Source organism: Oncorhynchus keta, chromosome 24, assembly GCF_023373465.1.
Source record: "Oncorhynchus keta strain PuntledgeMale-10-30-2019 chromosome 24, Oket_V2, whole genome shotgun sequence".
Lineage (NCBI taxonomy): Eukaryota > Metazoa > Chordata > Actinopteri > Salmoniformes > Salmonidae > Oncorhynchus > Oncorhynchus keta.
In genome coordinates this window covers 46,611,103-46,636,000 of record NC_068444.1, presented here as the reverse complement: position 1 = coordinate 46,636,000, position 24,898 = coordinate 46,611,103, and the positions used below count along the sequence as shown (strand labels likewise).

Here is a 24,898-nt window from a genome sequence, read left to right as displayed (position 1 = left end):
TCAATGTTAGTGGTGGCTGTTTAACAGTCTGATGGCCTTGAGATGGAAGCTGTTTTTCAGTCTCTCGGTCCCAGCTTTGATGCACCTGTACTGACCTCGCCTTCTGGATGTCAACCTTGTAGAACTACCTCTCCCGGCTCCGGGAGAATTGTCATAAGCAACCGCTGAATAGCATAGCGCAACAGTCAAAAAATATTACTAGAAAATATTGATATTCATGAAATCACAAGTGAAATATAGCTTAGCCTTTGGTTAAGTTGTTAAACAACAGTGCAACAACCAGGTACACAACCAAAGGCTGTGTGTAGGAGACAGGGTGTGGTTTGGAACCAGGTATAGGAAATGGTACAGTTTGGAAGCAGTTACTACTGTGTGGAGGAGAAAGGGATTGGTTTGGAACCATGTTCTGCATGCTTTGTTATAAAACTTTAAACAAAATAAAAAGGTTGGAATCCTTGAAAACAACTCAATTACCAACAAAGTCATTTAATTTCAACAAACTGATTTGGTTAAGGTTCTAATTAGCTAAGTTCATAGTCCTAACCTGGAAGTAAAAATATATATTTCAAAAGTGACAAAATATATACAGGGTTATATTAATAATAATATTTCAGATGACTTTTTGAATACTAAATTCACATCTTTGTGGTATATGCTTTTTATTACACTATAGCTAATTTAGCGGTGAGTTCCTTGTGTAAAGGAAAATCCTACTATGAATGTACAGAGAACCCAATGTTTCCTTCCCTTATTTACAACTGTGGGAGATGCACATGACACATACAGTACACAGGGGTTGTCATCCTGGCAAAGAAAGTTAAGTGTACATTAACAAGTGCCAGAAGAGATGTGAACCATAGTAATCAGACAATGCCACTTGCAAGGTTTAAACTGAGATCTGACATTAACACTACATGCTAATGTTAATGGTTTCTAAAAATACATGTTGCAATTTGGATACGCGAGCCGTATTACAGAACTTAACTGTAATGGCGCCGATAGAGGGCAGCCGTGCTTCTAGCCCCCAGGCAACTTTGCAGTATTGTTTTTTACGTGTTATTTCGTACATTATTAGGCCTGAAATGTGTGTTATTACATGCAGCCGGGAATAACATTTGGATATCAGAGCGGCGGTAACTCATCAGCATTTACGACTAATAATACAAGTTTCCCGATTTGGATCCTTCGTTCACACCCCCCAGGGCAATTGAACTGATTCCAGAGGCTGACCCAAAGCATCGCCGGCTGTGAAGAGGTACTCGGAGTGGACTTCTGCACACTGAACTAAATTACTATCGTCCCGTAGCACTCACTTTGAGAGGCTAGTCAAGGATCATATCACCTCTACCTTACCTGACATCCTAGACCCACTTCAATTTGCTTACCGCCCTAATAGCTCCCCAGACGATGCAATCACCATCGCACTGCCCTATACTATCTGGACAAGAGGAATACCTATATAAGAATGCTGTTTATGGACTACAGCTCAGCCTTCAACAGCATAGTACCCTCCAAACTCCTCATTAAGCTTGAGGCTCTGGGTCTGAACCCCGCCCTGTGCAACAGGGTCCTGGACGTCCTGACGGGCCGCCCCCAGGTTGTGAAGGTAGGAAACACCACTTCGCTGATCCTCAACACTGCGGCCCCACAAGGGTGCATGCTCAGCCCTCTCCTGTACTCCCTGTTCGCCCATGACTGCGTACCCACGCACGCCTCCAACTCAATCATCAAGTCTGCAGATGACGAGACAGCCTACAGGGAGATGGTGAGGGCTCTGGGAGTGTGGTGTCAGGAAAATAACCCCTCATTCATCGTCAACAAAACAAAGGAGATGATCGTGGACTTCAGGAAACAGCAATCCACATTGATGGGACCACAGTGGAGTAGTTGGAAAGCTTCCAGTTCCTCGGCATACACAACACCGACAAACTGAAATGGTCCACCGACACAGAGTGTGGTGAAGGTGCAACAGCACCTCTTCATCCTCAGGAGGCTGAAGAAATTTGACTTGTCACTTAAAACCCTCAAACTTTTACAGATGCACAATTGAGAGCATCCGGTCGGGCTGTATCACTGCCTGGTACGGCAACTGCACCGCCCGCAACCGCAGGGCTCTCCAGAGGGTGATGCGGTCTGCCCAAAGCATCACTGGGGGCAAACTACCTGCCCTCTAGTACACCTACATCATCCAATGTCATAGGAAGGCCAAAAAGATCATCAAGGACAACAACCACCCGAACCACTGTCTGTTCACCTCGCTATCATCTAGAAGGCGAGGTCAGTACAGATGCATCAAAGCTGTGACCGAGAGACTGAACAACAGCTTCTACCTCAAGGCCATCAGACTGTTGAACAGCCATCACTAGCACATTAGAGGCCGCTGCCTATGTGCATAGACTTGAAATCACTGGCCACTTCCATTTTTTTTTAAATACACTAGTCACTTTAATGTTTACATAATTTGCATTACTCATCTCATTTGTATATACTGTTTTCTATTCCACTGTATTTTAGTCTATACTGCTCTGACATTGCTCGTCCATATGTATTTATTCCATTCCTTTACTTAGATGTGTGTACTGTTGGGAAATGATTAGGTATTACTGCACTGTTGGACCTAGAAACACAAGCATTTCGCTACACCTGCAATAACATCTGCTAAATGTGAATCCAATAAAATTGGATTTGATGCATGTCAAAAACAGCCTTTTTTTAGGTAGAATAGCTTACTATGGTGATGGCAGACTAAATGTACAGTAGTTGCTACTGTCGTAAACCTTTCAAATTCAGAGCTATTTTGTGTGAGTTGTACTTTCCCTGTGTCAGGATGGCAATGTGTTTCATCTTCTGAATGAAGTAATATAAATTTGACCCAGTGGGAAAGCATGTTTGAATGGTCTGACAGAAATGACTAATTAAAATCAAGATGTGCACTTACTAATATGGTACCATGTACTGACAAAATTATCATGAAACATTTCTTAAAATGTCAACATATTGCTTATAATATTGGTAGACTGGGCAGAACAACTTACATGTAATCTCAACTGCCCACATGCAATTAGAATTTGAGGTGTTGGGAGCTGATGCCTTATTAACAATATGCTTATGATACAGGCCTACCTGACTTTAAAAGTTTGAATGATTACAGTACTGAATTGATATGATCTTTCCTAAATAAACTGTTATAGCTTTAAATAATCGGTTGTTGGATTGGCATGGCTCTGAGGTATTGCATACTCTTACCGGTCGCAGAAATATTTACAGTTCATAATACACTACATGACCAAAAAGTATGTATGTAGACGCCTGCTCCTGGAACATCTCATTCCAAAGTCATGAGTATTCAAATGGAGTTGGTCCCCCTCTTTGCTGCTATAACAGCCACCACTCTTCTGGGAAGGCTTTCCACTAGATGCTGAAACATTGCTGCAGAGACTTGCTTCCATTCAGCCACGAACACTGATGTTGAGCGATTAGGCCTGGCTCGCAGTCGGCGTTCCAATTCATCCCAAAGGTGTTTGATGGAGTTGTGGTCAGTGCTCTGCGCAGGCCAGTCAAGTTCTTCCACACCAATTTCGACAAACATTTCTGTATGGACCTCGTTTTGTGCATGGGGGCATTGAAACAGGAAAGGGCCTTACCCAAACTGTTGCCACAAAGTTAGAAGCACATAATCATCCAGAATATCATTGTATGCTGTAGCATTAAGATTTCCCTTCAATGGAACTAAGGGGCCTATCCAGAACCATGAATAACAGCCCCAGACCATTATTCCTCCACCAAAATGTACAGTTCGCACTATGCACTCGAGCAGGTAGCATTGTGTATCGTAATCTTACGCTTGTGTGTAACTGCCCGGCAATGGTAACCCATTTCATGAAGTTCCCGATGAACAGTTATTATGTTGACGTTGCTTCTAAAGGCAGTTTGGAACTCGGTAGTGTGTTGCAACCGAGGACAGGAGATTTTTATGAGCTACAGCACTCGGCATTCCCATTCTGTGAGCTTGTGTGGCCTACCACTTCGCAGCTGAGCGATTGTTGCTCCTAGATGTTTTCACTTCAGAATAACAGCACTTACAGTTGACCGGGGCAGCTCTACAGGGTAGAAATTTGACTAATTTACTTGTTGGAAAGGTGGCATCCTATGACGGTGCCACGTTGAATGTCACCGAGCTCTTCAGTAAGGCTATTCTACAGCCAATGATTGTCTATGGAGATTGCATGGCTGTGTGCTCGATTTTACACACCGATCAATAAACGGGTGTGGCAAAATAGACTAATGAACTAATTTGAAAAGGTGTCCACATACTTTTGTATATACAGTGCATTCGGGAAGTATTCAGATCCCTTGACTTTTTTAACTTTGTTACGTTACAGCCTTATTCTAAAATGGATTAAACGAAAAATACAAATCCTCAGCAATCTACACACAATACTCCATAATGATAAAGCTACAAACAGAAATACCTTATTTACATAAGTATTCAAACCCTTTGCTATGAGATTTGAAATTTAGCTCAGGTGCATGCTGTTTTCATTGATCATCCTTGAGATGTTTCTACAACTTGATTGGAGTCAATGTATTGGACATGATTTGGAAACGCTAGAATTCCGAGACAGGATTGTGTCAAGGCACAGATCTGGGGAAGGGTACCAAAACAGCATTAAAGGTCCAAGAACACAATGGCCTCCATAATTCTTAAATGGAAGAAGTTTGAATCCACCAAGACTCTTCCTTGAACTGGCCGCCCGGGCCAAACTGAACAATCGGATGGTCACTCTGACAGTGCGTCAGAGTTCCTCTGTAGAGAAGGGAGAACCTTCCAGAAGGGCAACAATCTCTGCAGCACTCCACCAATCAGGCTTTTATGGTAGTGGCCAGACGGAAGCCACGCCTCAGTAAAAGGCACGACAGCCTGCTTGGAGTTTGCCAAAAGGCACCTAAAGACTGGTCTTGAGAAACATGATTCTCTGGTCTGATGAAACCAAGATCCCTACGGTGAAGCATGGTGGTGGCAGCAGCAGCATCATCATCATCATCATGCTGTGGGGATGTTTTTCAGTGGCAGGGACACTAGTCTGAATCGAGTAGACGGCAGGGTAGCCTAGTGGTTAGAGCATTGGACTAGTAACCGAAAGGTTGCAAGTTCGAATCCCCGAGCTGACAAGGTACAAATCTGTCATTCTGCCCCTGAACAGGCAGTTAACCCACTGTTCCTAGGCCGTCATTGAAAATAAGAATTTGTTCTTAACTGACTTGCCTAGTAAAATAAAGGTTAAAAAAAAATAAAAAAAATAAAAAAAAAGAAGACAGATCCTTGATGAAAACTTGCTCCAGAGTGCTCCGGACCAGACTGGAGTGAAGGTTCACCTTCCAACAGGACAATGTCCGTTAGTGGCCCAGCCAGAGCCGTGATTTGAACCCAATCGAACATCTCTGGAGAACTGAAAATAGCTGTACAGCTACGCTCCCCATCCAACCTGACAGAGCTTGAGAGGATCTGCAGAGAAGAATGCAACAAACTCCTCAAATACAGGTGTGCCAAGCTTGTAGCGTCATACCCACGAAGACAAGATTGTAGTCGCTGCCAAATGTGCGTCATTGTACAGAGTAAAGGGTCTGAATACTTATGTATTGTTTAATGTGATGTTTATTTTTTGTAAGAGTACACAAAGATATCTATTTTAGAATAAGGCAATAACGTAACAAAATGTGGAAAAAGTTGGGTCTGAATACTTTCCGAATGCACTGTATATTAAATATAGGATAAGGCATAAAGAATGGCAAGAAAAACACATTGTGGTGTCAGTTACACATTTCATAATGTACTGGGACCACACCCTCAAACAAGGTTTTAAACCTAAAGGATCTATGCTTGCTACTTGTGTTTTACAAAAAAAAAGTGCCATTACAGTGGGACTGAAAAGATGTACATAAGCACCTTATTTTATTCTACACCTTTTCTGGTAAGCATTGCAAACCAAAGAAATACTAGATTTAACTTAATTGCACATTTATGGAAAGGTTATATGAACACATTGCTTTTTCCAAAGACCCCAAACCATTTCTCAAATAGTGGTGATCAACATTTGCTCCTGGATACACACTGCTGCCAACATGGTTGAAGCAACCAACTGGATGTTGACAAGTTTGAACACTGAAACTTGTGTCCATGACACATTAACAGAAATACAATAACCATTCAAATATAGACAGAAATAAATACTTTGTATTATAAATATAAGTACGCTAACTGTTCACAACACGACAATTCTACACTTGACTTTTGCCGGACTGACAAACTAACTCAGCAAAAAAAAAAAAAAAAAAAAAAAAAAAAAAAAGTCCCCTTTTCAGGCTCCTGTCTTTCAAAGACAATTCGTAAAAATCCCAAAATCTTCATTGTAAAGGGTTTAAACACTGTTTCCCAAGCTTGTTCAATGAACCATAAACAATTAATGAACAAGCACCTGTGGAACGGTCGTTAAGACACTAACAGCTTACAGACGGTAGACAATTAAGATCACAGTTAAGAAAACTTAGGACACTAAAGAGGCCTTTCTACAGACTCTGAAAAACACAAAAAAATAGATGCCCAGGGTCCCTGCTCATCTGCGCGAACGTGCCTTAGGCATGAGGACTGCAGATGTGGCCAGGGCAATAAACTGCAAAGTCCGTACTACGAGACGCCTAAGACAGCGCTACATGGAGACAGGACGGACAGCTGATCGTACTCGCAGTGGCAGACCACGTGTAACACCTGCACAGGATCGGTACATCCGAACATAACACCTGCGGGACAGGTACAGGATGGCAACAACAACTGCCTGAGTTACACCAGGAATGCACAATCCCTCCATCCGTGCTCAGACTGTCCGCAATAGGCTGAGAGAGGCTGGACTGAGAACTTGTAAGCCAGTTGTAAGGCAGGTCCTCACCAGACATCACCGGCAGCAACGTCGCCTATGGGCCTGTACTCTGGAGCAGGATCGAGTTGGAGGTGGATGGTCCGTCATGGTCTGGGGCGGTGTGTCACGGCATTACCAGACTGAGCTTATTGTCTGTCATTGCAGGCAATCTCAACACTGTGCCTTACAGGGAAGACATCCTCCTCCCTCATGTGGTACCCTTCCTGCGGGCCCATCCTGACATGACCCTCCAGCATGACAATGCCACCAGCTCGTTCCGTGCGTGATTTCCTGCAAGACAGGAATGTCAGTGTTCTGCCATGGCCAGCGAAGAGCCCAGATCTCAATCCCATTGAGCACGTCTGGAACCTGTTGGATCGGAGGGTGAGGGCTAGGGCCATTCCCCCCAGAAATGTCTGGGAACTTGCAGGTGCCTTGGTGGAAGAGCGGGGAAACATCTCACAGCAAGAACTGCAAATCTGGTGCAGTCCATGAGGAGATGACCTGCAGCACTTAATGCAGCTGGTGGCCACAGCAGATACTGACTGTTAGTTTTGACCCCCCTTTGTTCAGGGACACATTATTCCATTTCTGTTAGCCACATGTCTGTGTTACTTGTTCAGTTTGTGTTTCAGTTGTTGAATCTTGTTATGTTCATACAAATATTTACACATGTTATGTTTGCTGAAAATAACCGTAGTTGACAGTGAGAGGATGTTTAATTTTTTGCTGGGTTTACCTTTGAAAGTTTGAGAAGTCAAAAGCATGCGTTTCATATTGTAAAGGGTTTGCAAAATGTGTCAAAAATGGTCACGGGTAATTATGGACAAGAAAAGCTACAATTCTTATTTGAACAAAACATGGGTGAGAAATGGCACCTGTAAAAATAAAGTAATGCCCAATTCAGACATGGATAATTATCTACAATGCTTTGCACATCAGACATTTTAATGTGGCAAAACCACAGTGCTGGCAAGCCCACTGTCCTTGGCTAATGCATTCCTACCTGTGTCGGAGTCGCACCAATTGAGAATGGAATTACAGATTGAGGAATTCCCTTAAATGCTACATAGGATATTTCTTAAGAGTCAAGGTAACATTCATAGAAAATGATATATCAAAGTACACACAGAAAAATTGAAACTAAGTCAAAAGAACAGGAATAAATAATCAAATATGCCCATTTAGCATACATATATCACCCAAAGGGTGTACCCAAATATCACCATCACTAAAACAACTTGATTACATGATTTCAGTAAATACCTTTGATATCATCCTCTGGGTAAGTCTAGGAGGTCATGCTTATTGACGCCACATCAGAAATGGTCAAATTGATCACTTTTCTCTAACCTATGGCAAAATATTGAGAACAGCCCTCACTTTTGATAAGCTGGGCAGAGAATTGAACCGACGGAGGCACTGAACACAGTAATAGATAGCGAGAGGAAATGACAATTTCAGAACAGCACTTTTCTCGTAAAAATATGAGTCATTGTATAAATCAATCTCAAATGCAGGAACTGGGCTGAAACAGTTCTGTTACATCGGTTCACTTTGGTTGGGAAATTGGACTGTCTACCTTGTGAGGCCATTGATACAGTCAGTATGGAAGGAGGTCCAATAGTTCTCACTCCTATAGCGTTAAACGATTCAATGACAATGTGCACTCCATGCGAAAATAATCTTAGAAAGATTTGACAGACACTGTCGCCTGTGCCCATCTGGGAAGTTTAACAGTGCCACAATCCCTGCTAGAGATAAGAAATCCTTCGACCTCTCCCAAAGTGTATGACCGAAGCATAATCAGAAAAATGAAACGTTTGTGAGGCAGCTTTGAAGAGTTCAACATCAAGAGGAAACGCTGTCTCTACTGGGGCTTTGTGGAACACGCCACTTTACAATTACCGATAGGGGTCCAGTGAATGGGGAGAATAATATAATAAGCATTTGACACGGAGTCCTGACTCAGAGAAAAGAGCCCATGTCCAAGTCCATAAAACTGTTAGTATCCATGCCGAAGGAGGACTTGTAGTCCTGGCCACCACTCTGGTGCATCTTCTGGTGGTGGCGCAGGTTTGACTTGCTGGAGAAGCGCTTTTCGCACAGCAGGCAGGAGAAGGGCTTCTCTTTGGTGTGGATCCTCCGGTGGCAGATGAGCTGGGTGGACACGCGGAAGGCCTTGCCGCACTCCAGGCACTGGTAGCGTTTGGGCTCCGTGTGGATGCGCCGGTGGTTCTTCAGCGCCATCAGGTTGGTGAACTCCTTCTGGCACACGGAGCAGAAGAAGGCGCCGGTCTTGTGACTGTTCTTGTGGTTGAGGAGGGAACCTGCATGGCGGTAGGTGCGGCCGCAGTGCTCACACACGTGGCTCTTCTCCCCTATACAGGGCACCTCGTTGCTTTCCTGCTGGTTGGGCATGCCATCGTGCATGTGGGCAAACGCCGGGACCAGCTTGGGGATGCCTTGGAGCTCCATGGTTTGGTCTAGTCCCGATTCCCAGCTTAGGTCATCCTCCATTTGCATGTTGTGTTGTTGATAATGCCCTTGGGCCCGGTGGTGCAGTTCCTGGTGTTGTTGGTACCTGGCTGGGTTGGGGAAGCTCTGATGGCAGGGGCTGCAGACCAGGGTGCGGCCCTTGGAGTGCACCTCCATGTGGTTCTGCAGGTGCGAGATGAGACAAAAGGTCTTGCCACAGTCTGGACAGCAGTGGCGCTTCATCTGGGAGTGGATCTGGAGGGCGAGGAGGCCAGGGAAAGTCTGGAGGCACAAGGTACAGTGGTGGAGGTTTTCTGAGTGCGTCTTTTTATGGTTGAGCAGGGAGCCAGCATGGTGGTATGAGCGTCCACAGAGGTCACACCTGCAGCAGAGAGATTAATTAAAATCCCTGTTTATGAAAATTATTTAAATTGGGCATAAAGTGGCTTTTTCTTACTGTACCAAAAGGTCCACCTTCTAACAAGAAGATAATCTCAGGCGTATCTTTACTAATAGAATTTAACTATGAGGAAATAATTACAGATTTACCCTAACACTAAACATAGCCATTAACACAATAACTGCCAAAGTAGTCATTTGGACTGCTCACGAATAGAAAGTCTTATTTCACCCCTCCCTCCGTCCTTAAAAAGTCATAAATACACTGTCGTTGTTACAATCAATAGCACAAACAGAACTGGACTTATAACCAGTTTTAGGAGGGCATGTATTTTTTTTGTGTATGGTTTCCCCCCCCCAGTTACGGCTCCTCGTCCCGACAGTAGGGCCTGTTCCCATCCTCCTGACAATTAAAGGTGCCCTGCCCAGTTGATAATCACCCTGATAATTGCCTCAAAACTGAACCTAATCAAATCAAAATCCAATTTGAATTGTTCACATACACAGGGTTAGCAGAGGTTATTGCGAGTGTAGAGAAATGTTTGTGCTTCTAGATCCGACAGTGCAGCAGTATCTAACAGGTAATATCTAACAATTCCACAACAAAACCTAATACACACAATCTAGTAAAGGAATGAGAATATATAAGTATAAAATATATGGATGAGCAGTGACAGGGCTGCATAGGCAAGATGCAATAGATGATATAAAATACATATGAGATGAGTAATGCGAAATATGTAAACATTCTTAAAGTAGCATTATTAAAGTGACTTAGTGTTCCATTTATTAAAGTAGCCAATGATATCAAGTCTGTAGGTAGGCAGCTGCCCATCTGTGCTGGTGGTGACTGTTTAACAATCTGATGGCCTTGAGATAGAAGCTGTTTTTCAATCTCTGTCCCAGCTTTGATGCACCTGTACTGACCTTCAGGGTGGAAGCGGGGTGAACGGGTAGTGGCTCGGGTGGTTATTGTCCTTGATCTTTTTTTTCCTTTCACACATATACAGTGCCTTCAGGAAGTATTCAGCTCTTGACTTACTCCACATTGTTGTGTTAATGCCAGAATTCAAAATTGGATTAAATAGATTTTTTTTCTCCCTCACCCATTTACACACAATACCCCATATAATGACAAAGTGGAAATACATATATAATTTTGTGTGTGCAAATTTATTGAAAATAAAATATGGCATCCCGAGTGGCGCAGTGGTCTAAGGCTAGCTGTGCCACTAGAGATTCTGGGTTAGAGTTCAGGCCCTGTTCCAGCAGGGAGACCCATGAGGCAGCTCACAATTGGCCCAGCATCGTCCGGGTTAGGGAAGGGCTTTGCCGGCAGGGATGTCCTTGTCCCATCGCGCTCTAGCGACTCCTGTGGCGGGCCGGGCACAGTGCACGCTGACACGGTCACCGGGTGTACTGCGTTTCCTCCGATGTTAAAAAAGAAACACCTGTCTATATAAGGTCCCACATTTGACAATGCACGTCAAAGCAGAAACAGAAGTCCAAGGAACTGTCCGTAGATCTCTGAGATAGTGTGCCTCATCACAATTCTATATCTGGAGAGGGATATAAACTTGAAAGTTTCCAAGAGCACAGTGGTCTCCGCCATTGGTAAACTGAAAAAAAATATGGAACCATCCAGACTCTGCCCAGAACTGACCGTCCGACCAAACTGAGAAAGAAGGTCATTGGTCAGGGAGGTGACCAAGAACCAACCCAATGACCACTCTGATAGACCTACAGGGTTCCTTGGCTGAGATGGGAGAACCTGCTTGACAATAGTATCCATAGCACTTCACCAATCTGGGCTTTATGGGAGAGTGGCCTGACAGAAGCCACTCCTGAGAAAAAAAGGCACATGACAGCATGCCAGGAGTTTGTAAAAAGGCATGTGAAAGACTAAGGCAAAAGATTCTGTGGTCTGATGAGACTAAAATGGTGGAGGCAGCATCATGCTATAGGGATGCTTTTATGCAGCAGTGACTGAGAGACTGGTCAAGGTACAGGGAACAATGAATGGAGCCGAATACAGGCAATTCCTTAATGAGAACCTGCTCCAGAGTGGAAATGACCTTAGACTACGGTGAATATTTATGTTCCAAAAGGATAATGACCCCAAGCATACAGCCAAAGTAATGCTGGAATGGCTTCAGAACAATAATGTGAAAGCCCTTGAGCGGCCCAGCCAAATCCCAGACTAGAATTGAATTGAAAATCTGTGAAAAGACTTGAAGATTGCTGGTCACCACCGCTCCGCATCCAACTTAACAGAGCTTGAGAAAATCTGCAAGGAAGAACAGGATAAAATCCCCAAATCCAGATGGGTACGTCTATCAGCTTTGCACAAGTTGACTCAAAACTGTAATCGCCACCAAAGGTGCTTCTACAAGGTATTGACCCAGGGTGTGAATACTTATGCAAATTAGATATTTCTGTATTTATTTTTCAATAAATGAGCAAATATTTAAAAAATAAAATACAAATGTTCACTTTTGTCATTATGGGGTAGTGTGTGTAAATGGGTGAGAGAAAAAAATATAATTAATCAATTTTGAATACAGGCTGTAACAACAAAAATGTGGAATAAGGGGTATGAATATTTTATGAAGGCACTGTAACAGATTAAATATATGAAGTATGATAGGGAGAATGGGGGAGTTGAGCGAGGGGAAGTGAAAGATACATAATGTAATCAGCTGCGCAGAGGTTCTAGTGTTAAAGCCATGTAAACAGAAGGCTAAAAATAAATGTGATAATTATAATATGATCTATGAAAAATAATCATGCCTTACATAATGAGCTGATTATGAAACAAGTAACTCACGTGAAGCACTTGTCTCCACTCTCTCTGTGATAGCGGTCATCCTGACCCCCCCGGCAGCGGTGCCTCTTCAGCCCAGACTTGCCCTGGAAGGTCTTGCCACATTCTGGGCAGCTGAAGTGGTTGGCCACCCTGGTGTGGACCTTCTGGTGGTTTTGAAGGATACTGGCCAACCGAAACGCCTTCCTGCAGGTCAGGCAGACATGCTTCTTCTTCTGTGTGTGGATTCGTGTGTGGTTGCGTAACGCCATGGGGTTAGAAAAGGACTTGGAGCAGAAAGTGCAGCTGAAGTGGCCAGACTTATGAGTGTTTTTATGATTCAGGAGACTGCCTGCGTGGCGGTAGCTGCGATTGCAAATGATGCAGGTGAATGGTCGCTCCTCCCTTTTCAAGGACATACTCGTTTGTCCATCACTGCCCTCTGATGAGTTTGCCAGTGACCCACAGGTATGGGCTGTCCGTTGGTCAGCAGATATAAACGTCTGTCTGCACTGCTTACATTTAACGTTTCTTGCTCGTCTGCGAGCTCTTCCCCTGACCCCTCCTGTCATATCCTTTCTGAGATGTGCGCAAATATGGCTAGACAACTGCTTCTTTCCCCTAAAGGCCTTACCACAGTCTTCACAATTGTGCTTTTTAACTGAGAAGTGGATGCGCAGGTGGTTCTTCATAGCCAGCTGGTTGGAGTAGGTGTTGTTACAAACAGAGCAGTAGTATTCACCGGTCTTGTGAGAGTTCTTGTGATTGACCAGACTTCCTGCATGTCGATACGTTCGCCCACATTGGTCACAGGGGTAGGGACGAGGGTCGCCTGCTTCCACTGATTTGACTCGAGTCTGAGCCCCCTCCACACTGGGATTCTTTCTGTTGGGGGTTGGCCTACCACCACCCTTTTTGTGGGTGGTGGCTTGATTGACAGGTGCATTAAGCAAGCGCATTCCTCCCTCTGACCTCGTGCCATTCATCTGCATGACGGCCTGAATCTGGTTGTTGAGCTCCTGTATTTTGGCATGGTTCTCCTTGTGAAATCTTAGGTGGTTCAATAGTTGCTTCTGTATCTTGAATGCCTTCCCACATTCATTGCAAGTATGTCTAAAAGAGGGGACAAATAGAGAGGTTAATCCCGTGTTTACAAAGCACAGAACAGTCGTGCATGAATGAAGTAATGACAAAACACATTACCGCAATGTAGACAGGTCTCTAAAGTGCCCCTAGATATTTTGCTTTGGGACCTGGGAGCACGTGTGCGACCCAGATAATAATTGTTGTAATGATAAGCTTCACTGTGCAGTTGTATCCGAGTGCCCCAGAGAGAGAAAAAACGAGTGCAGATTTGTTCAATCCAACGCCTACATATAATGAATAATAAAGAATGCATCAGTGATTTGTATTTCTTGCAACCTTCTGAAGACGCATCATAGGAATGCCTGGGACTACCACTTTGTGTAGCCGGTTAGCAATACCGAGGCTTTCCCCATTAAACCTTCCAAATTAAATGTTACCTGCAAAGTAGGCTTACCTGGCAGAATAGATCATGCTGATTTGTATCAAATAGGGTGGTGTCTTGTTTTGCAAACTCTGCTATTAGACCGTAGGCTGTCATTGTAAATAAGAATTTGTTCTTAACTGACTTGCCTAGTTAAATAAATATTGTGCATTCAGTACAACCACCACCAGCCAGACACCAGTCACATGAGGTGAGTAATAAAAAAATGAAACAAAAGTAGTCTCCTGGTGTGGTTTAAACATTGTTATGGACTTGGATGTTCTAACTGTTGTTTTCCTATGAATTTTTTTTTTTACATGTTAAAGTGTGATTGAGTGAAAACCTGAAAATGTTTGTGTTTTTTTAATAACTGGAAATACAAACCCTGGAAAAACAAACCCGAGGAAACTGTGTGTGGCTTTCAGTGTTATGGCGATAAACACTATTGGCTGGTAAGATTTTTTTCCATCTACCTGCAAAAGTGGCTGGTGGACCAAAAAGATTGTTTTTAGGCCCCTCACAGGCATTTGTTTACACCAACAACCTGGTTACTTTACCAGTATATCTAAACATTTGGGGGCACATAAAGAAAGGAAAAGGGATAGCTTCTTTAGAAGATCAATGATTATAGCAATGAATGAATGCGTGATCTATTGCATGTCGCTCTTAAAAGAGACGATGTACAAATGTCAATGGAATTGCATCTCAATAGGTAGTGCTTTAACACAATGAAGAAAACGAATATTCCACAAATGACTGCAATTTCAATGACATGTTAGCTTTTTATAATAAACATCTTCAAAAGTAGCTAGAATTAATATGCTATATCTCAATCAATTAAAAAAAAAAGATGCATCTTCTGGTGCTCTTGGATTGTATGTTGTGCTCCGAACTTGTGTTACCAATGAACATTTTCAATTTAGAGTATTGAATGTAGACAAAACCAATTGTACAAGCAGTACATCCTTGGATTAGTTTACAAGCACTGGGTAACTCTTCATTGAAAAATGTTAGCTGTTAGAGCACGGTAACAGTGCAATAACCTAAACCTTCAAATGTAATATTACAATTAATTGCATCTCCCGCATGTTTAATACACTAGAGTTTCTCTGTTTATTTACTTGATATGTCAAATTACATGGATACTTATCAGTAGAATAGAATATTTCTCTGTTATCAATCAGGTTTAGAAATTACCTCTTAACATCAAAGTGGGTCCTCTGATGGTTCTTAAGAGCCAGTAGATTGTAGAAGCGCTTCTGGCAAACCATGCAGCGGAACACTCCAGTTTTGTGGGACTTTTTATGGTTGAGAAGGGAGCCAGCATGTCTGTATGCTCTTCCACACTGATCACACTTGTACTGGCAATCCCCATTGTTTAAATTCTCTTTCAGGTGTCCTAATTCTTTACCGTTGACAGAGCCACCCATTTCATTTTTTTCAACACCGTTTACAGATACACTTTTCCCATTTGTTGTACATTGATGGGTCTCAGGATGATGGTAACTGGTGCAAAATATATCACAATCTCCATAGATGCGGCTGTCCGCCTCCTCTTTGTGCCTAGTTCCATTACTATTGTCCATAGGCATGTGTTTAGCATCATCTGCCTGTGCTTTATTGTGTATGAGCTGATGGGAAAGCATGTCCTGCTTCTTGGCAAAACTCTCTCCGCAAGTACTGCAGATCATCAGACCCCCATCCATCTGATGTCTATTTCCAGGGTCCTCTTCTTTTTCAGCCTCTAGGCGGGACTTGGAGGGGCCGGAGCTTGTAAGAGTACCATGGGATTGAGTGTGGCCACGAAGATGACTCCTCAGAGCCCTCATGCTTGTGTAGCGGTTCCCACATGCTGAGCACTGATAGAGCTCACCGTCATCATCCTTTTCATCCTCCTCTTTGCCATCACCATTTAACTGCTCCCCGTTCAAGCCTTCATAGAAGTCATGTTCACCACAGTACCTTTGTCTAGGGCTGCCATTCAGTCCCTGGAACTCTACATGATCTCCTGGATTTCCCATGGTGCATCGGCCATTAGTGTCCAAGAAGGTTAAGTTACTGTCATAGTCATTTGACATGGCCTCGTGCTGCGGTTGTAGCAGGGGGCATATGTGCAATTTGATTCCTGCGATGTCTGCAAATGTTTCGCCACAGTCTGCACACATGTGACTCTCCATCTGGCGTTCGTTGTGAGGTAGGTGCACTGTTCTGTCCTGGGGAAAGGCGGAGTCAAACTGCACATGGCATGATCCTGCAATGCAGTGTTCACTTGTGTTCTCCTGAGCGAGAGTCATCATATTGCTAGCATCTCCCTCCTGAGAGGAAAAGCAGGCCTGCTGGTTCTCCAGTGTTAGGGGCTCAGAAGAGAGCCAGTCTCCTTCAGAGCCCAGGCTAAAGGAGGACGGATGGGCCCTGTGGATGCGGACATGGCTGCGGAGGGCAGCCATGTGTGGGTAAGTCTTGCGGCAGATGGAACACTGGTAAATACCTGTCTGATGAGAACGCTTATGGTTGATGAGACTCCCGGCATGCCGGTAGCTTTTGCCACAGACCTGGCACTTGAAGCGGCGCTCACCGTTTTCTGTAACTGAGGACTTTTCTGCTTTACTTAGATCGTCAGCAGGAATCTCTGGATCCAAGATTAGGAGCTCTCCCTGAGTATTCGAGGTGGATTTGTTACTGGAGTGGTCAGAGTATATTTGAACATCATTGATCTGCTCCCCTTGATGATTCATCAATGGAGTATTGTTTAGAGGTGGTGAATAAAAGTTTGAGTCAGGAGAAGGAGTGACACTAAGGTCATAAGAGTCATGATGATCCTCAGATAAACCTTGATCGTGCCCAAAGGACATGGAGGAAGAATTATGCTTTTGGATGTGTTCCTGGAACTCATCATCATTAGGAAACATCACTTGGCACAGCTGACAAAAATGCACTGGAGCATCCCTGTTCAGGTGTGAAAACTGCTCTGGTGCTCTGCCTGCGTAAGTGACTTCCAAGGAATGGGTGTCTGGCCCACTTTTGGACTTTTTGTGGGTTCTCTGGTGACTATGGAGGGCAGCAAGATTATTTAACTGCTTGAAACAGATAGGGATGTTTGAGTGCACTACCTGGTGAGACTTCTTATGATTGATCAGGCTTCCATGGTGTCTATATGACTTTTCGCACTGACCACATTTGAAAGGTCGATCCCCTGCTTCAAAGCCCAGGTTGTCACAATAATTTGCCGAGTTGGGAATAACCTCTGCGTCCTCTTGGCTAAGGTTATTATCAGACACAATATCCATCCCCGTGTCTTGCTGGTCAGCCACCAAGATCGACAGCTTTTCAAAGTCATCATTATCTTCAATTTCATCCCTATTCTCAATTGGAGAATATTCTGCAGTGGCCCAACCGGCTCTCCTCTTTGATTGCCCAGAGAGATGGACCTTTTGATGGGTGGCCAGCTGAGTAGATAGCCTAAAGGCCTTCCCACAGTCCATGCAGGAGTACTTCTTCTGTGATGTGTGGATGCGCAGATGGCTCTTCAGGGCCAGAGTGTTTGAGAGCTTCCTAGCACATATTGGACAATGAAAAGAACCCAACTTGTGTGTTTTCTTGTGGTTAGCCAAGCTACCTGCATGCCTGTAGCATCGGCCACATTCATCGCATCTGAACTTGCGATCATCTTCTTGCTGGTAGTGACTATCCATGTGTTCCAGAAGGCTTGGCATGTTGGAGCACACTATGCCACAGTGTTTGCAAGGGAAGCCTTTAGTCCTGCCAAGCTCTTGCATAGCCATTACAGGATAGTACTGTAAATATTTGAGCTAGATAATTGTGGGGGAAATACATCAGATTCCCGGCACCTCCATATCACAAGAGCTTACATTCATTGTACAGTCCAAATAGGAAGACTGCACAAGAATGGGATCAATTTAGTACCACTCCATTGACTATTAAATGTACTTTCTGTGGTAGAATGGATGCAGGTACAACATCAGTGCTGTGGAAAGAAAAAAAAATAGAGAACCGATTTGGTTAGTCGTAATCACTTGCAGTCAATGTATTATTTATTTATGGGGTAATCGTGGACCATATGCCTACTAAACAATGGGTACAAACCTTAATGCCAAATATGGCTATTAAAAAGTTTGCGTATATCTAAATTCGGCATTTAAATTTTAAAAACTCAGATCAAATACCGGTTTACTCTGTTTAGTCACATAATGCAACATGTTCCATTCATTATAGTGTACAGTGGCAGATATATTTTGCCCGATTCAAACTGAAGGTGGCTTGCTAACGTTATATTGTGTCACAATACCCTAGCGCGACTGCTAGCATAAATATGTTAATGTGGGGAAACAACACCTCGGCCTTAAACAACGTAAACATTTTTCTTGTTGAATTCCATTAGCTACATTTCACATGTAACTTAAAAACACGCACCATTACGGAAAAGTTATCCGTTGGTTTGCAAACAAGCCAATGCTGGATACAATAGCCGCTAGCTAACAAGTAACGGTTAGCATCATCATGCTTATTAACAAGCTAACGCTAGCTAAACAAACATTGCATTAAAAAAAGAACGTTACCCTGTCTTACCATCTATTTGATTCTTGCGTCCAGCCAAATATGTTCTGGAATGTCTAGTGTATGGTGTTTAAATCCAGCACTATGTTTTTACTCACCACAAAGTCTTGTTTTGATTTTTTTACTTCCATCCCATTTCACATACTTCCTGCTCGTTGCTAGGAAACAGGAAATGTGTACCACAAAATATAGCCCTCTTCGTGGTTCTGTCATGCGCACATAACTGTGCATTAAACTATTTTCGTGGATTTGCTATGTAAAATTACAAGATGGCCTGCAACATAAAATGCATTTGAAAACACATATACAAGTACTAAATAATGTCCATCCCCGTTACAGGTTTAGCTCATTCCAAATTAAAAGTAGTCCACGTTACGTGAAAATGCAAATGTTAGAAAACGTTCAGCAAAACAGGTGCGAAAAATCCGTACAATTAGCTCCGGGTAGAGGAGACTGAAACAAACATATATGCTTAAAGTACTCCGCATTCTCTTTCAAAATATAATTTGGTGAATCATAGGTGACTGTTTCAGTAAACCATTTTTGGTGGCATTTCTTTGTTGAAGATTGAAAAATAATTTGGTGCATCATTTGTTTTTCAACAGGACAACATCTCCAGGTTGTGTAAGGGCTATTTTACCAAGAAAGAGAGTGATGGAGTGCTTCATCAGATGACCTGGCCTCCATAATCCCCCGACCTCAACCAAATTGAGATGGTTTGGGAGGAGTCAGACCGCAGAGTGAAGAAAAATAATACATGGGGCCATGTATCGTGAGATTTTGAGTGAAAACCACCTTCCTTCTTTCAGCATGACAATGACCCCAAACACACCGCCCGGGCAACGAAGGAGTGGCTTCGTAAGAAGCATTTCAAGGTCCTGGAGTGGCCAAGCCAGTATCCAGATCTCAACCCCATAGAAAATCTTTGGAGGGAGTTGAAAGTCAGTGTTGCCCAGCAACAGCCCCAAAACGTCACTGCCCTAGAGGAGATCTGCATGGAGGAATGGGACAAAATACCAGCAACAGTGTGTGAAAACCTTGTGAAGACTTACAGAAAACATTTGACCTCTGTCATTGCCAACAAAGGGTATAAATCAAAGTATTGAGAAACTTTTGTTATTGGCCAAATACTTATTTTCCACCATAATTTGCAAATAAATTCATTAAAAATCCTACAATGTGATTTTCTGGATTTTTCTTTTTCTCATTTTGTCTGTCATAGTTGAAGTGTACCTATGATGAAAATTACAGGCCTTTCTCATCTTCTTACGTGGGAGAACTTGCACAATTGGTGGCTGACTAAATACTTTTGTGCCCCACTGTATGTGTGTGGTCAGGGGCGGACTGGGACAAGAATCCTGGCATTTTATCCAAATCCAAGAATGTCTCTTCTTATTGGTGTCCTTTAGTAATGGTTTATTTGCAGCAATTTGACCATGAAGGCATGATTCACAGAGTTACATGAACTCTGAAGAATTTATTTGGACTGCAATCTGAGGTGCAATTAATTCTAATGAACGTATACTCTGCAGCAGAGGTAACTCTGGGTCTTCCTCAGTGGTGTAAAAAGTACCCAATTGTCATACTTGATTAAAAGTAAAGATACCTTACTAGACAATGACTCAAGTGAACATCACCCAGTAAAATACTACTTGAGTAAAAGTTAAAAAATAGTTTAATTTTTATACTTAAGTATCAAAAGTAAATGTAATCGCTAAAATATACTTATGTATCAAAAGTACAAGTATAAATCATTTCAAATGCATTATATTAATCAAGGTAGACAGACAAATTGTCTTATTTTTATTTACAGATAGTGTCTGAGTGTGCCCCTGGCTAAGACAGAATTGACAAAGAAACATTTGTTTAGTGGGTCCACCAGAGTAGAGGCAGTAGGGATGACTAGACATGTTGTCTTGAAAAGTATGTGAATTAGACCACATTTTCCTGTCCTGCTAATCATTCAAAATGTGTCAGAAAATGTATGTAGTAAAAAATACATTGTCTTTAGGAATGTATCAACTTAAAAGTTGTCAAAAATATAAATAGGAAAGTAAAGATACCCCAAAAAATGACTTAAGTTGTACTTTAAAGTATTTTTACTTAAGTACTTTACACCACTGGCCTTCCTGTGGCAGTCCTCAGGAGAGCCAGTTTCATCATAGCACTTGAAGGTTTTTGCGACTGTACTTGAAGAAACTTGAAATTCTCCAGATTGACTGACCTTCATGTCTTAAAGTAATGATGGACTGTCGTATCTCCTGCCTTATTTGAGCTGTTCTTGCCATAATATAGACTTGGTATTTTACCAAATAGGGCTACTTTCTGTACACCACCCCTAACTTGTCACAACACAACTGATTGGCTCAAACACATTAAGAAGGAAAGATATTCCACAAACAAAGGCATACCTGATAATTGAAATGCATTCCAGGTGACTACCTCATCAAGCTGTTTGAGAGAAAGCCAAGAATGTGCAAAGCTGTCATCAAGGCAAAGGGTGTTACTACATGATTTCATATGTGTTACATAGTTTGTCTTCACTATTATTCTACAATGTAGAAAATATTATAAAGAAAGAAAAACCCTGGAATGAGTAGGTGTCCAAACCTTGGACTGGTACTGTACGTTATAAAATCCAAGCTAACAATTTAGGCTATATTGCAAATTAGTGTTCCCTTGAAGCAACACCTACCCTAAGTGTTAATTACTATTACAGTGCTCCAGACTAACATTTCCCCTGGTGTCACAAACTTTTACAGTTGGTGGCACCAGCCCATGATTTGGTCAGACTCAAAATCATGAGTAATCATCTTATACAGTCATTCATAGTGAGGTATAATAAATATAACACTGAGGTACTCATCCTTGCAGGAATGCATGATTATAGATATTTTTATGTGCATAGATATTATAGATATAGATTATAGATATTTTTAGCCTATGATAGTCTAGGGGGGATGGTAATGAGACCCCTAACATAACTCATGCAATTTATAATAGTGACAAAGTAAAAGTGTGAACGAAATAACCACAACAACTGAAATCTACCGTCAAACTCAGGGTTTATTAATAAACACACGGTAATGGGGGGAGCAGGAAAAGGGGCTGAGCTGGACCCAAGGAAAGAAACAATAAGTATTCAAAAACACCCCTAAGCTAAACTAGCCTACTTTAACAACAGCTAACCAAAAATACAGTGGGTGGTCCGCCCAGTTCTAACTAGTGTATTTAACAAAGTTTACCTACGGTTAGTGTATGCCCATGGGCGACTTGTCTTGGTTTCCCCCTTTTCCCACCAGCAACAAACAAACACCATAACCAAAACAATACTCACATGTGATGACAAAGTGCTATGGAGGTGCTCAAACAAAAGAGAGGTCAATACACAGAGAGAGTGAAACAAAGAGACAGAGAGATTGAGCTCCACAGCAAACAACTGACAGGGTTTCTAAACAAAGGGAAAGGAACGGTGATTGGGTAGGAAACAGGAGGAGGTGCGTCTTCTGATTGATGATTGATTGGGGAGTGATGATTTTCACCTGTGAGGGTAGAAGGAGAGAAAAGAAACACACACACAGGATACTTGTATCTGTAACAGTGGGAGAACTTCCACAATTGGTGGCTGACTGAATACTTTTTTCCCCCCACTGTACATATACTATATTTGTAAATACAAATTAATATACCAATGTGTAATTCAACACTTACAGAGTTGTTGGGAGCAGCAAATTCACACTACAATGTGTAGCTATCGTCCTGTTCTCTATAATCTCAAATAAATTCAGTGTGTAGTTCATATAGCTTGCTATATATACAGCTTGCTATCACCACCTAGGGGGAAAAGAAAACACATACAGTACCATATTAAAAGACACATCTTGCACAACTGACTGATCACGAGCAAGCCAAATCGATTTGTAGCTCAAAAATACAAAGCACGAAAGATTCTTTATTGCAGGGTAGGTTTTCGCTCCAACCCCAATCTAGCGCACCTGATTCTAATAATTAACTGGTTGATAAGCTGAATCAGGATAGTTACAAGTGGGGTTGAAATGAACCTACAGGAGGGTAGCTCTCCAGGAACAGGGTTGGAGAACCCTGCTTTATGTATCACAAACCGTTTCGCCTGTATGACCTGCTGGTCTCCCCTGCTCATCAAGTCTGCAGTCTTTCCCCTCAATGGCCAACACTGCCACTGTCACCCTATGAGAGAAAGGGTTACATAAGTGATTGCTTACAGTATTCAATAACTACATATAATTTCTGTTAACACCTTAAAGACTATCAACATAGCCTGTATGAAAATGTGTTAATCCAAGGTAAAATAGGTTCTCCACTGCACTGTGATACTCAAATATAAGTGAAATTTGAGCTAGTGAAGACAGTAGAGTTGCACCAACACCTGACTAGCAGCATACTCACCCAGGTCTTGGTAGAAGATGGTGGAGTAGAGGAAATATCGAGCTTTATTGTTGTCCTCCACCTCCAGATTCCCCAGGTCTGTGTAGGCCTTTCCATCGGTGCAAATAATCACCTGGGAAGACGACAATATATTCCAATGGTACGATGTCATAAACAAGACAGATACCGTATGTATTCAGGGGCACTGAAACTATAGGACTGTCTGGCTTTTGACCCTGGTTCCCGAGATGCCATCACTATGGCTACAAGCTGGACCTAGAGCCGAGGCACCACTCTTAGACAATCTTTTAATGAAAAGAGAAGAGTGTCAACATACCGTTATTTCATTAAATTATTCCTTCATTGGACCAGCTTTAAAATAAGTCCATGGCTTATTTGCTCTTGGAACACATGGGCCCTTGAATTAAAATGTAGAGTTTGTTTGTTCCCTTATTGCCTCTCTCGTATTACCTTAGAATCTCGGCACCCCACTAAAAAAGGCGAGGAGAAATGTTCCTATCCGTGCAGTCACCTGGCAAGACAAACATCAGTAGATGATCTTAATATACTGATCAAAACAACTTTAGATTCACAGCAAATATTGGATGAATGTGTCCAAATATTGACTCGAAATCAGTGGAGGCTAGTGGGAGAAGCTATAGGAGGATAGGGTCATTGTAATGGCTGGAATGGAATGAATGGAACAGTATCAAACATATGGAAACCACAATTCCATGCCAGCCATTACAATGAGTCTGTCCTCCTATAGCTCCTCCCACCAACCGCATTGTGAAATGTCACACAGAAAACACAGATTTAATACCTACAGCCAATGAATGTAAAGAGCATGAAAACACAATTTCATTAGATATCAACACTCAGAAATAGTCAATCATGTCAATGGGAAACGGATGAAACATTACACCCGATTGTTGAATGTGATGAGTCCTAATCACATGTGTGGTTGTCTCTCACCCAGCTTCTGAACACTCTGTAAGACTGCCTCCTGAACAAACTGGTTTAAAACCCACATCATAAATTAAATAGGAAGTGGATCAACCAACACATCTGTCACAAGTGCAGCACATAGGTTGATCCACTTCCTATTTAATTTACTGGTAGTGACTTCGATCATCACAATATCTCCCAAATGTAGCCACTAATGCCCATCAACCTAATCAAAGATGGTTGACCTGAAAATGTCGTCAGTAGATTGGCTGTTTTCCTTCAAACACCTGGGCCATGATAGAGAAAGAATTTCGCTGCTCATCTTAATCTCCCAGAGGGTCAGTACATATTGTGGTCTGTATAAATGGTCAATACATACCCGGCTTCACAAGGGGGGAACGGGGGGCATAGGCCCCTCAGTTGAAACTTGTGCCCCCTCAGTTTTAGTTTAATGTCCCCATATAAAAATTGCTAAAAAAGTTTAAGCGATTGAGTGACAGGTTTGCGCAAAATCTGTATCTCCACTGCCCTGTGTCAGCACAATGGACAGAGCGCACCGTGGTGTGTGTAGGAGGGCTTTGGAATTGGAAAGCCACTGGGACGGTTAGGTATGACTCCTTTGGGTTTCCATAAAAAGTGGGATAAAAGGCTTCTCATCTGTGGTAGGCTAAGTGAGTAACTTGATACGCCTCCACCTGTAATATTTGATTTTGATTTATAAGGGCGGGGTCAAGTTTACCATTGAAGCAACTCACGCCCCACCAATACAGAGTTTAGTTAGCTTCTTAGCTAGCTGTAAAAAGCATTAGTGTTATTAGCCTTAGCCTATTTAGCTAGCTCGAACCAGCTGCAATGATGGATGTCAGAAAT

At 42.5% G+C, this 24,898-nt stretch overlaps 1 protein-coding gene and 1 long non-coding RNA gene across 4 annotated transcripts; both read right to left on the bottom strand.

Annotated features, from left to right (window-relative positions):
* Positions 1-7,824: 7,824 nt before the first annotated feature.
* LOC118357627 (zinc finger protein 646-like) lies at positions 7,825-18,909 on the bottom strand. 2 transcript variants are annotated; one of them, XM_035734934.1, is made up of 4 exons: positions 18,775-18,909; positions 15,299-18,086; positions 12,619-13,707; positions 7,825-9,774 (listed from the first exon to the last, which is right to left on the bottom strand). In XM_035734934.1, the coding sequence occupies exons 2-4, from the start codon at positions 17,881-17,883 to the stop codon at positions 8,883-8,885; spliced, it is 4,566 nt and encodes a 1,521-aa protein (XP_035590827.1). In that variant the 5' UTR covers positions 17,884-18,086; positions 18,775-18,909; the 3' UTR covers positions 7,825-8,882. The 2 variants fall into 2 exon arrangements, with proteins under 2 accessions (XP_035590827.1, XP_035590826.1); XM_035734933.1 differs by having other exon boundaries at positions 18,689-18,818.
* A 2,868-nt stretch (positions 18,910-21,777) lies between these two features.
* Positions 21,778-23,308, bottom strand: LOC118357626 (uncharacterized). 2 transcript variants are annotated; one of them, XR_008078688.1, is made up of 4 exons: positions 23,102-23,308; positions 22,798-22,882; positions 22,388-22,510; positions 21,778-22,218 (listed from the first exon to the last, which is right to left on the bottom strand). It is a non-coding gene; the product is annotated as an uncharacterized LOC118357626 (long non-coding RNA). The 2 variants fall into 2 exon arrangements; XR_008078687.1 differs by having other exon boundaries at positions 22,388-22,882.
* Between the last annotated feature and the right edge of the window lie 1,590 nt (positions 23,309-24,898).